General features: G+C 40.5%; 1 protein-coding gene across 1 annotated transcript in view; it reads left to right on the forward strand.

The window, feature by feature from the left end:
• Positions 1-13,257, forward strand: part of VPS13A (vacuolar protein sorting 13 homolog A) — a gene marked incomplete in the record, with an annotated part of 267,525 nt that overhangs the window by 137,838 nt on the left and 116,430 nt on the right. Inside the window, 1 exon segment of the mRNA XM_045165068.1 lies at positions 2,722-2,869. Coding sequence (XP_045021003.1) covers positions 2,722-2,869 — 148 coding nt within the window.

A 13,257-nucleotide genomic window follows, 5' to 3' on the forward strand; every position in this document is an offset into this window, starting at 1 on the left:
ATGATAAGGGATTTGATTTAGGTCAAAGCTGAATGGTCTAGTGGTTTTCCCCACTTTCTTCAATTTAAGTCTGAATTTGGCAATAAGGAGTTCATGATCTGAGCCATAGTCAGCTCCTGGTCTTGTTTTTGCTGCCTGTATAGAGCTTCTCCATCTTGGCTGCAAAGAATATAATCAGTCTGATTTCAGTGTTGACCATCTGGTGATGTCCATGTGTAGAGTCTTCTCTTGTGTTGTTGGAAGAGGGTGTTTGCTATGACCAGTGCGTTATCTTGGCAAAACTCTGTTAGCCTTTGCCCTGCTTCATTCTGTACTCCAAGGCCAAATTTGCCTGTTACTCCAAGTGTTTCTTGACTTCCTACTTTTGTGTTCCAGTCCTCTATAATGAAAAGGACATCTTTTGGGGGTGTTAGTTCTAGAAGGGCTTGTAGGTCTTCATAAAACCATTCAGTTTCATCTTCTTTAGCATTATTGGTCGGACATAGACTTGGATTACCATGATATTGAATGGTTTACCTTGGAAAAGAACAGAGATTATTCTGTAATTTTTGATATTTCATCCAAGTACTACATTTTGGACTCTTCTGTTTACTATGATGCTACTCCATTTCTTCTAAGGGATTCTTGCCCACGGTAGTAGATATAATGGTCATCTGAGTTAAATTCACCCATTCCAGTCCATTTTAGTTGGCTGATTCCTAAAATATCAATGGTCACTCTTGCCATCTCCTGTTTGACCACTTCCGGTATGCCTTGCAAGATTCATGGACCTAACGTTCCAGGTTCCTATACAGTATTACTCTTTATAGCATCGGACTTTTCTTCTGTCACCCGTCACATCCACAACTGTGTGTTGTTTTTGCTTTAGCTCCTTTTCTTCATTCTTTCTGGAGTTATTTCTCCACTGATCTCCAGTAGCATATTGGGCACCTACCGACCTGGGGAGTTCATTTTTCAGTGTCCTATCTTCTTGCCTTTTCATACTGTTCATGGGGTTCTCAAGGCAAGAGTACTGAAGTGGTTTGCCATTCCCTTCTCCAGTGGACCACGTTTTGTCAGAACTCTCCACCATGTTCTGTCCGTTTTGGGTGACCCTACACAGCATGGCTCATAGTTTCATTCAGTTAGACCCGCTGTGGTCCATGGATCAGATTGGTTAGTTTTCTGTGATTGTGGTTTTCAGCCTGTCTGCCCTCTGATGAAGAAGATTTTAAGAGGCTTTATGGAAGCTTCCTGATGGGAGAGACTGACTGAGGAGGGAAACTGGGTCTTGTTCTGATGAGCAGGGCCATGCTCAGTAAATCTTTAATCCAATTTTCTGTTGATGGGTGGAACTGTATTCCCTCCTTGCTATTTACCTGGGCCCAAACTATGGTGGAGGTAATGAAGATAATGGGCACCTCCTTTGGATGATCCTGTGCATATACTGCTATACTCACTGCCTGCAACCCTGAAGGAGGCCACCACCGACCCACGCCTCTGCTGGAGACTCCTGGACACTCTGGGCAAGTCTGGGTCAGAGTCTTTGGGGTCACTGCTCATTTCTTCTGAGTCCTGGTGCACACAAGGTTCTGTTTGTGCCCTCCAAGAGTCTATTTCCCAGTCCTGTGCAAGTTCTGGCAGCTTTATGGTGGGGTCAATGGTGACCTCCTCTAAGAGGGCTTAGTACCCAAGTCTGCTGAACCCAGAGCTCCAGTCCCTATGGCAGTCCACTGTTGACCCGTACCTCCACAGGAGACGCTCAAACACAGTCCTGACTCAGTTTCTGTGGGGACCCTGGGTCCTGGTGTGCACAAGGTTTGTTTGAGCCCTCTGAGCATCTCTGGTGGGAATGGGGTTTGATTCTAAACACGAATTCGCCTCTCCTACTGTTTTTCTGGGGCTTCTCCTTTGCCCTTGGGCATGGGGTATCTTCTCACGGCCACTCCAGTGCCACACAGCTGCCACTCCAGTGCCTACCGTCTTACTGGGGTTTCTTTGACCTTGGATGTGGGTTATCTCCTCACCACCACTCCAGCGCCACGCAGCCACCATTCCAGCGCCACATGATTGATACCAATTAAAGTGTAGATGTATTATTTAGGAGGAGGACCACTTTGAGGTTGTCATTTGAAGGTATGTTGGGAGGCTGCTTTGGTCTCATGTCAGTTGAAACGCATTTGGTAACCAACTAGTCTTTTCATAATTCCTGAGGATCAGTCCTACCCTTACACAGACTTGGAAAGGCAAATATGGTACACCTTAATATAAAATTATACATATTAAACTGTATTTGATCTGCAAAAATAGAAATTTCATATTTGCAAACTAGTTTCTTATAAAGTAAAGGGATATGTAGTAATCTTCTGATGTGTAAATCTGGGAATTTAAATGTTTTCATATTAAGGTCTTGTATAATGCATTTTATGTTTTATGTAGAGAACATTCTCATTTTAAGAGTTTATTGTCCAACATGTATATTTTTGGCACTTTTTAATATATTATAAAAATCCCATTTAAAAGTTTTATTTTTCTCTAACACAGAGAACTTCAGCTCAGAGAAAAGTCACCTAGGTTTCTAGGGAGGTGGAACGTCTCTCATTTTACATGGAAAGACTATTTGATTCTATTTTCCTCTGCACACACACAAAATTATTAATTTCTATTATTTATATATAAAATGATTAATTTTTTCTGATACTGTATGAAATTTATTAAAAAGAATTTTATTTCTACTCATAGGACTCAATATATTAATGATGCATACCAGGAAGTACTGGATCTACTATTGCCATTAAATCTTGAGGTGATGGTTGAGCGAAATTTATCGTGGGAGTGGTTCCAAGAAGTTCCTTGTTTCAATCTAAATGCTCAGCTAAAGCCCATGGAGGTAACTTTTAAGTCCTTATTGATGTATCTTTTGTTGGTTAAAAATTATTGTTTGGGGACATAAGTCATTTTGTATGTACAAGTTATGTAAAAATACCTTGGTCAGAAAAGAGATAGTAGCTCATGTATATAAACTAGAATGCATTGAATGTTGATCTTTTTTTTTCTTTTCTGTTTTTGTAAAAAGATTTTTTTTCATTTTTTAAAAAAAGTTTATTTTATAATTGATGGATAATTATGTTACAGAATTTTGTTGTTTTCTGTCAAATCTCAACATGAATTAGCCATAGGTATACATATATCCCCTCCCTTTTGAACTTCCCTCCCAATTCCCTTTGCATCCCATCCCTCTAGGTTGGTACAGAGCCCCTGTTTGAGTTTCCTGAGCTATATACAACAGATTCCCATTGGCTCTCTATTTTACATATAGTAATGTAAGATCCATGTTACTCTTCCCATACATCTCACTTTCTCCCCTCTCCCTATGTTCATGAGTCTGTTTTCTATGTCTGTTTCTCCATTCAGTTCAGTTACTCAGTCATGTCCAACTCTTTGTGACCCCAAAACTGCAGCACACCACGCCTCCCTTTCCATCACCAACTCCCAGAGCATACACAAACTCATGTCCATTGAGTTGGTGATGCCATCCAACCATCTCATCCTCTGTCGTCCCCTTTTCCTCCTGCCTTCACTCTTTCCCAGCATCAGGGTCTTAACAAATCAGTCATCTCTTCGCATCAGATGGCCAAAGTATTGGACTTTCAGCTTAAACACCAGTCCTTCCAATGAACACCTAGGACTGATCTCCTTTAGGATGGACTGGTTGGATCTCCTTGCAGTCCAAGGGACTCTCAAGAGTCTTCTCCAACACCACAGTTCAAAAGCATTAATTCTATTGTGCTCAGCTTTCTTTACAGTCCAACTCTCACATCCATACATGACCACTGGAAAAACCATAGCCTTGACTAGACGGACCTTTGTTGACAAAGTAATGTCTCTGCTTGTTAATATGCTGTCTAGGTTGGTCATAACTTTCCTTTTAATTTCATGGCTGTACTCATCATCTGCAGTGATTTTGGAGCCCAGAAAAACAAAGTCAGCCACTGTTTCCACTGTTTCCCCATCTATTTCCCATGAAGTGATGGGACTGGATGCCATGATCTTAGTTTTATGAATGTTGAGCTTTAAGCCAACTTTTTCACTCTCCTCTTTCACCTTCATCAAGAGGCTCTTTAGTTCCTCTTTGCTTTCTGCCATAAGGGGGGTGTCATCTGTATATCTGTGCTTATTGATACTTCTCTCAGGAATCTTGATTCCAGCTTGTGCTTCCTCCAGCTGAACATGTCTCACGATACACTCTGCATATAAGTTAAATAAGCAGGGTGACAATATACAGCCTTGATGTACTCCTTTTCCTATTTGGAATCAGTCTGTTGTTCCATGTCCAGTTCTAACTGTTGCTTCCTGACCTGCATACAGGTTTCTCAAGAGGCAGGTCAGTTGGTCTGGGATTCCCATCTCTTTCAGAATTTTCCACAGTTGATTGTGATCCACACAGTCAAAGGCTCTGGCATAGTCAATAAAGCAGTAGATGTTTTTCTGGAATTCTCTTGCTTTTTTGATGATCCAGCGGATGTTGGCAATTTGATCTCTGGTTTCTCTGCCTTTTCTAAAACCAGCTTGAACATCTGGAAGTTCACAGTTCACGTATTGCTGAAGCCTGGCTTGGAGAATTTTGAGCATTATTTTACTAGCATGTGAGATGAGTGCAATTGTGTAGTAGTTTGAGCATTCTTTGGCATTGCCTTTCTTTGGGATTGGAATGAAAACTGACCTTTTCCAGTCCTGTGGTCACAGCTGAGTTTTCCAAATTTGCTGGCATATCGAGTGCAGCACTTTTACAGCATCATCTTTTAGGATTTGAAATAGCTCAACTGGAATTCCATCACCTCCACTAGCTTTGTTCGTAGTGATGCTTCCTAAGGCCCACTTGACTTCACATTCCTGGATGTCTGGCTCTAGGTGAGTGATCACACAATTGTTATTATCTGGGTCGTGAAGATCTTTTTTGTACAGTTCTTGTGTGTATTCTTGCTACCTCTTTTTAATATCTTTTGCTTCTGTCAGGTCCATACCATTTCTGTACTTTTTTGAGCCCTTCTTTGCATGAAATGTTCCCTTGGTATCTCCAATTTTCTTGAAGAGACCTCTAGTCTTTCCCATTCTACTGTTTTCCTCTATTTCTTTTCATTGATCACTGAGGAAGGCTTTCTTATCTCTCCTTGCTATTCTTTGGAACTCTGCATTCAAATCTTTCCTTTTCTCCTTTGCTTTTTGCTTCTCTTCTCTTCACAGCTGTTTGTAAGGCCTCTTCAGACAGCCATTTTGACTTTTTGCATTTCTTTTTCTTGGGGATGGTTTTGCTCCCTGTCTCCTGTACAATGTCATGAACCTATGTCTTTAGTTCATCAGGCACTCTGTCTATCAGATCTAGTCCCTTATATCTATTTCTCACTTCCACTGTATAATGATAAGGGATTTGATTTAAGTCAAAGCTGAATGGTCTCATGGTTTTCCCCACTTTCTTCAATTTAAGTCTGAATTTGGCAATAAGGAGTTCATGATCTTAGCCATAGTCAGCTCCCAGTCTTGTTTTTGCTGACTGTATAGAGCTTCTCCATCTTGACTGCAAAGAATATAATCAGTCTGATTTCAGTGTTGGCCATCTGGTGATGTCTGTGTGTAGAGTCTTCTCTTGTGTTGTTGGAAAAGGGAGTTTGCTATGACCAGTGCATTCTCTTGGCAAAACTCTGTTAGCCTTTGCCCTGCTTCATTCTGTACTCCAAGGCCAAATTTGCCTGTTAACTCCAAGTGTTTCTTGACTTCCTGCTTTTCCATTCCAGTCCTCTATAATGAAAAGGATATCTTTTTTAGATGTTAGTCTAAAAGGTCCTGTAGGTCTTCATAGAACTGTTCAACTTCAGCTTCTTCAGCATTCCTGGTCGGGGCATAGACCTGGATTACCATGATATTGAATGGTTTGCTTTGGAAAATAAATTCTTCAGTATCATTTTTATGGCTGAGTAATTTTCTATTGTGTATATGTACCACAACTTCTTTATCTGTTCATCTGTCGATGGACATCTAGGTTGCTTCCATGTTCTAGCTGTTGTAAATAGGGCTGTAGTGAGCAGTGGAATACATGTGTCTTTTTTAATTTTGCTTTCCTCTGGGTATGTGCCTAGGAATGGGATTCCTGGGTCAGATGGTGATTTTATTCCTAGTTTTTTTAAGGAATCTCCATACTGTCTTCCATAGTGACTGTTTTCATTTACAGTGCAAGACTGTTCCCTTTTCTCCAAACCCTCTCCAGCATTTATTGTTTGTAGATTTTTGATGATGGCTGTTCTGACCCGTGTGAGGTAATACCTCATGTAGTTTTGATTTGCATTTCTCTAATAATGTGCTATGTTTAGCACCTTTTCATGTGTTTGTTAGCTGTCTGTATGTCTTCCTTGGAGAAAAGTTTGTTTAGGTCTTTCTGCCTCTTTTACATTGGGTTGTTTGTATTTCTGGTATTGAGTTGTATGAGCTGCTTGTATATTTTGGAAGTTAATCCTTTGTCAGTTGTTTCATTTGCTTTTATTTTCTCCCATTCTGAGGGTTGCCTTTTACTTTGCTTATAGTTTCCTTTGCTATGCAAAAGCTTTTAAGTTTAATCAGGTCCCACTTGTTTACTCTTGTTTTTATTTCCATTACTTTCTTTGATTTATGTCATTGAGTGTTCTATGTTTTGCTCTAAAAGTTTTATAATTTCTGGTCTTACATTTAGGTTTTTAATCCATTTTGAGTTTATCTTTGTGTATGGTGTTAGAAAGTGTTCTAATTTCATTTTTTTACATGTAGCTGTCCAGTTTTCCCAGCACCATTGATTGAAGAGTCTGTCTTTGCCCCCTTTTATATTCTTTCCTCGTTTGTCAAAAATAAGGTCCCCATAGGTGCATGGGTCTATTTCTGGGCTTTCTATCTTGTTCCATTGGTCTACGTTTCTGTCTTTGTGCCAGTGCTCTACTGTCTTGATGAATGCAGCTTTGTAGTATAACCTGAAGTCAGGAAGGTTGATTCCTCCAGCTCCATTCTTCTTTCTCAAGACTGGTTTGACTATTTGGGGTCTTTTGTGTTTCCAAATGAACTGTGAAATTTTTTGTTCTAGTTCTGTGGAAAAGTCATTGGTAATTTGATAAGGATCGCATTGAATCTGTAGATTGCATTTGGTAGTATAGTCATTTTCTCAATGTTGATTCTTCCTACCCAGGAACATCGAATATCTCTCCATCTGTTTATGTTGTCTTTGATTTGTTTCATTAGTGTCCTGTAATTTTTGTGTACACTTCTTTTGTCTCCTTAGCTAAGTTTATTTCTAGATATTTAATTTGATTTTGTTGCAATGGTGATTGGGATTGATTCCTTAATTTCTCTTTCTGATTTTTCATCATTAGTATATAGAAATAAAGTAATTTCTGTGTATTGATTTTGTAGCCTTTGACTTTGCTAAATTCACTGATTAGCTCTAGTAATTTTCGGATACTATCTTTTGGGTTTTCTCTGTCATCTGAAAACACTGAGAGCTTTAGTTGTTCCTTTCTGATCTGGATTCCTTTTATTTCTTTTCCTTCTCTGATCGCTGTAGCTAGGACTTCCAGTTGTTTTAGGTGTAAAGTTAGGTTGTCTGTTCGATGTTTTTCTTGTTTCTTGAGGTGGGATTGTATTGCTATAAACTTCCCTATTAGAACAGCTTTTGCTGCATACCATACCTTTTGAGTTGTCGTGTTTTCTTTGTATTTGTTTCTAGAAATTTTTTTATTTCCTTTTTGATTTCTTCAGTAACCTATTGGTTATTTAGAAACGTGTTGTTTAATCTCCATGTGTTTCTTTTTCTTACAGTTTTTTTCTTGTAATTGGTATCTGGTCATTGTGGTTAGAGAAGATGCTTGATACGGTTTCAGTTTTCTTAAATTAACTGAGGTTTGATTTGTGACCCAAGATGTGGTCTATCTTGGAGAATGTTCCATGTGCACTTGAGAAGAAGATGTATTCTTCTGCATTTGGATGGAATGTCCTGAAGATATCAATGAGATCCATCTCATCTAATGTATCATTTAAGACTTGTGTTTCCTTGTTAATTTTCTGTTTTGATGATCTGTCCATTGGTGGGAGTGGGATGTTCAAATCTCCTACTATTATTGTGTTACTGTCAATTTCTCCTTTTATGTCTTTTAGTGTTTCAGACAATGGCAACCCACTCCAGTACTCTTGCCTGGCAAATCCCTTGGACGGAGGAGCCTGGTAGGCTGCAGTCCATGGGGTCGCTAGGAGTCGGACACGACTGAGCGACTTCACTTTCACTTTTCACTTTCCTGCATTGGAGAAGGAAATGGCAAGGCACTCCAGTATTCTTGCTTGGAGAATCCCAGGGACGGGGGAGCCTGGTGGGCTGCCGTCTATGGGGTCGCACAGAGTCGGACATGACTGAGGCGACTTAGCAGCAGCAGCAGTGTTTGTCTTATGTATTGAGGTGCTCCTATGTTGGGTGCATAGATATTTACAGTTATGTCTTCCTCTTGGATTGATCCCTTGATCATTATGTAGTGTCCTTCCTTATCTCTTGTAATCTTCTTTATTTTAAGGTCTATTTTGTCTGATATGAGGATTGCTACTCCAGCTTTCTTTTGCTTCCCATTTGCATGGAATATATTTTTCCATCCTCTCACTTTCCGTCTATATGTGTCTTTCGGTCTGAAGTGGGTTTCTTGTAGACAGCATATGTGGGTCTTGTTTTTGTCTCCATTCAGCCAGTCTATGTCTTTCGGTTGGAGCACTTAATCCATTTGCACTTAAAGTTCAGTTCAGTTCAGTCACTCAGTTGTCTCCGACTCTTTGCAACCCCATGAATCACAGCATGCCAGGCCTCCCTGTCCATCATTAACTCCTGTAGTCTACCCAAACTCATGTCCATCAAGTCGGTGATGCCATCCAGCCATCTCATCCTCTGTCATCCCCTTCTGTTCCTGCCCTTAATCCTTCCCAGCATTAGGGTCTTTTCCAATGAGTCAGCTCTTCGCATGAGATGGCCAAAGTATTGGAGTTTCAGCTTCAACATCAGTCCTTCCAATGAACACCCAGGACTGATCTCCTTTAGGATAGACTGGTTGGATCTCCTTGCAGTCCAAGGGACTCTCAAGAGTCTTGTCCAACACCACAGTTCAAAAGCATCAATTCTTCAGCGCTTAGTTTTCTTCACCGTCCAACTCTCACATCCATACATGACCACTGGAAAAACCATAGCCTTGACTAGACGGACCTTTGTTGGCAAAGTTATGTCTCTGCTTTTAAATATACTATCTAGGTTGGTCATAACTCTCCTTCTTGATATATATATTCCTGTTGCCATTTTCTTAAGTGTTTGGGGTTGATTTTGTAGATCTTTTTATTTTCTTGTATTTCTTGACTATATAAGTCCCTTTCACATTTATTGTAAAGCTGGTTTGGTGGTACTGAATTCTCTTAACTTTTGCTTGTCTGAAAAGCTTTTTATTTCTCCATGAATTTTGAATGAGATCCTTGCCAGGTAGAATAATTTTGCTTGTAGAATTTTTCCCTTCCTTTACTTTAAATATGTCCTGCCATCCCCTTCTGGCCTGCAGAGTTTCTGCTGCAAAATCAGCTGTTAAACATATGGGGTTTCCCTTGTATGTTACTTGTTGCTTTTCTCTTGCTGCTTTTAATATTTTTCTTTGTGTTTAATCTTTGTTAGTTTGATTAGTATGTTTCTTGGTGTATTTCTCCTTTGGTTTATCCTTTATGGGACTCTCTGTGCCTCTTGGACCTGATTGACTATTTCATTTTCCATGTTGGGGAAATTTTCAGCTGTAATCCTTTCAGAAATTTTCTCATACCCTTTCTTTTTCTCTTCCTCCTCTGGGACCCCTGTGATTTGAATGTTGGTACGTTTGATACAGTCCCAGAGGTCTTTGAGGCTATCCTCAGTTCTTCTCATTCTTTTTCCTTTATTCTGCTCTTCAGAAGTTGTTTCCACCATTTTATCTTCCAATTTACTTATTCGTTCTCCAAATAGTCTGCTATTGATTGCTTGTACAGTATTTTTAATTTCAGTAATTGTGTTGTCTCTCTCTGTTTATTCTTTAATTCTTCTAGGTCTTTGTTAATTGGTTCTTGCATGTTCTCCATTCTGTTTTCAACATTTTGATTATGTTTTTCAGGTAGTTTGCCTATTTCCTCTTCATTTATTTGGACTTCTGTGTTTCTAGTTTGTTCCTTTATTTTTGTAGTATTTCTCTGCCTTTTCATTATTTTTTTGAAACTTCTGGTGTTTGTGGTCTCCTTTTCTCAGGCTTCAAGGTCGAATTCTTTCTCCCTTTTGGTTTCTGCCCTCTAAGGTTGGTGCAGTGGTTTGTATAAGCTTCATATAGGGTGAAATTTATGCTATGTTTTTTGTTTTTCCTCTGATGGGCACAGTGAGTGAAGTGGTCATCCTGTCTGTTGATGATTGGGTTTGTATTTTTGTGATGTTTGTTGTTTGAATGAGGCATTCTGCACAGGGTGCTGCTGGTGGTTGAGTGATGCCAGGTCTTGTATTTAACTGGTTTCCTTTGTGAGAGTTCTCAGTATTTGATATTCTTTAGGGTTAGTTCTCTGGTAGTCTAGGGTTCACACCAGTGCTCCCACTCCAAAAACTCAGGGCTTGATCTCTGGTCAGGAAAGAAGATTCCACAAGTGGTTTGTTATGGCATTGGGTGAGATTAAACCAGATATCCTAAAAAGAGAAACCAAAGATGAATCCCAGACAAATGGCAGTTACAAAATCAGGCAAATAATAATTAAAATAATGGAATATAGACATACACATATATACCCATAAGCAAAATCAAAACAGTCCAACAAAAATAATGTACAATAAATTGACCTGTTGAACAAGGAAACCAAAAATTATATCTATCAGTTAAGGACAAAACTAACTAAAGCACAAACTGAAAACAAAACTAAAGCAAGGCGCAAGTTGGGGAATAAAGCAATAAAAACAAAATTAACAAATGTGTTGAAAGGAATGGAAAGAAAGAATAGATATGCAAAGCTAAATAGAAGTAGACAACAAAGATTTATATACATTAAAGATTAACTGCAAAGGGAAAAGAACAGTAGGAAAAGCAATGGAATAAATGTAGAAAAAATAATGCTAGGTTTAAAAAATTAAAAATTTAGTAAAAGAGAAAACAACAAAAAAAGGAGGAAAGCAAAAGCAAAAAAAAAAAGCTCCACGGGACTGCAGAAGCCCAAGGGAGAGGCAGAGGTTTATAACAACAATAAAAGTGTGATTGAAAGGAAAAAATCTCAAGAGTTTAATTAGATTTCATAGTGCCAATAAAATTGACAACTACAGCAGAGGGGTGGAAGGAAGAAAGAAAAAAATCCAAAGGAAACTACAGAATAAGTCAAAACATAAGAATAATAAATGTTTTTCTTGAGTCCCTGCTGTCAGGATCCTTTCCCTCACTGGGAGTCACAGTCTACCTCACTTCCCTAGGATGCCCTCCACCACTGTGCTGGTCTCTGGACCTGCTGTGGGGGCTGCTCAGATTCTAATCTGGTTCTACTCCTGTGTGTTCTTGCCTCCAGTGTCCACAGCTATCAGAACTATTGCATTTGTGTGTGGGTGTGTGTGTGTGAGCTCTCAATGTTCTTTTATATATTCCATATACATAGAGTCTGCCTAGTTGATTGTGTGGATTTAATCTGCAGCTTGTATAGCTGACGGGAAAGTTTTGGGTGTTCTTCCTTAGCTGCACTGCCCCTGGGTTTCAATTGTGGTTTTATTTCCACCTCTGCCTGTGGGTCATCCACTGGGGTTTACTCCTGAGGCTGCCTTAAAGGATTTGGATCTACCCCTATGAGGGCCAGGTGCAGAGGTGGTGCAGCTGCTTAGTTTGCAGGGGTTCTGCCAGCACCAGGTACTTGGGATTGGTGGCAAGTGCAGCAGGAAATACAGTGCTCTAGAAGGGTATGGCAACCAGTATTTGCCAACCCGTATTGGACACAAGCAGTACACAAAGCGACCCCGTGTGCATAGGCACAAGATTTTTTTTTTTGCCTGTGGCAGCTCTGAGCCAATGAGAGTTGAGTGTGTAGGTGGCGCAGTTGCTCGGGTCACGGGGACCCTGGTGACATCAAGTGTGCAGGGACACAGACTGCTTCAGCTGTTGGGGCTGTGGTCCTATCAGAGTCTTTTTTTTGAGCCTCTGGTAGCTGGCTATCAGAAGGTGTCTTTGGCCTGTAGCTTTGGTGTCTTTCTCTGTAGCTCTGCCCATTCAGGTGCTTAGAGGACTCCCTTGCCTGAAGTCCTTCTCTGTCGTTTGGGGCATCAAACACATAGAATGGGGCCTCCCTGGATGGGGTCCTATTCTGTAGTTTGTGGCATCAGTCACTTAAAGGATACCCTGGGTGGGGTCCTACTCTTCAGTTCTGTGGTTCAGGCACTTGATGGGCCGCCTCTCTATTGATCAGCTGCTGATGCTGGCCTTGTGGGGAGAGAGAGGCTATGGTGATGGTTCCACCCCCTGCATGTGACTCCGCAGTATTACCTTGCTTCCATGGTTGCCTGGCTTTCTTCCATAGGCATTTCCCACCACAGTCTCCTCCGTCACCTTCCCTCAGGGAAGGGAGGGGGGTCTCTCCACAGTCAGCAGCTGTCCTGCCCTACATAGAGCTGCAGCAAGGACTGTCTTTTTCTCATTCAGCCACAGATCAGCTGTTTCACTCTCAGCCTTAAACGTTTCTCCTCTGACTCAGACAATTACCCTGATGTGGGGATCGGTCCCCTGCTTCAATTTCCCCATCTGCCGAGGGCAGGTCCAGTCCTAGTAAACTTCTGTGTTTCCCCCTAGTTCTTTCCTCCTACTGAATTTTGCATGGTTCTGTATATTGTTTTCCACAGGTCAGGTACTCCTGTCTGCTCTCAGCTGGTGCTCTGTATGCACTTCTGTGTCTGAAGGTGTATTCCTGATGTATCCGTGGAGAGAGATGCACTCTACGTGCACCTGCTCCTCCACCATCTTGTTCTCTCTGAATGTTGATCACTTATTCAACAAATATTTGAGTGCCTGCTATGTGTTAGACCCTGTGCTGGATATTGGAAATCTGATTACAAAGGAATTGTGACATTATTGGTGGCTCCATGGAGCTGGCCAGTATAATGCAGGGGATGGTGGTGATCCAGAGGTGAGATAGATAGGCACATAGTTAAAATAGTTAAAAATTATGGTAAATGTCATGAAGGAAACAATATTAGACATGGTATTATAAGTAATCAGTCAG

Source organism: Bubalus bubalis, chromosome 3 (genome assembly GCF_019923935.1).
Source record: "Bubalus bubalis isolate 160015118507 breed Murrah chromosome 3, NDDB_SH_1, whole genome shotgun sequence".
Classification (NCBI taxonomy): Eukaryota; Metazoa; Chordata; class Mammalia; order Artiodactyla; family Bovidae; genus Bubalus; species Bubalus bubalis.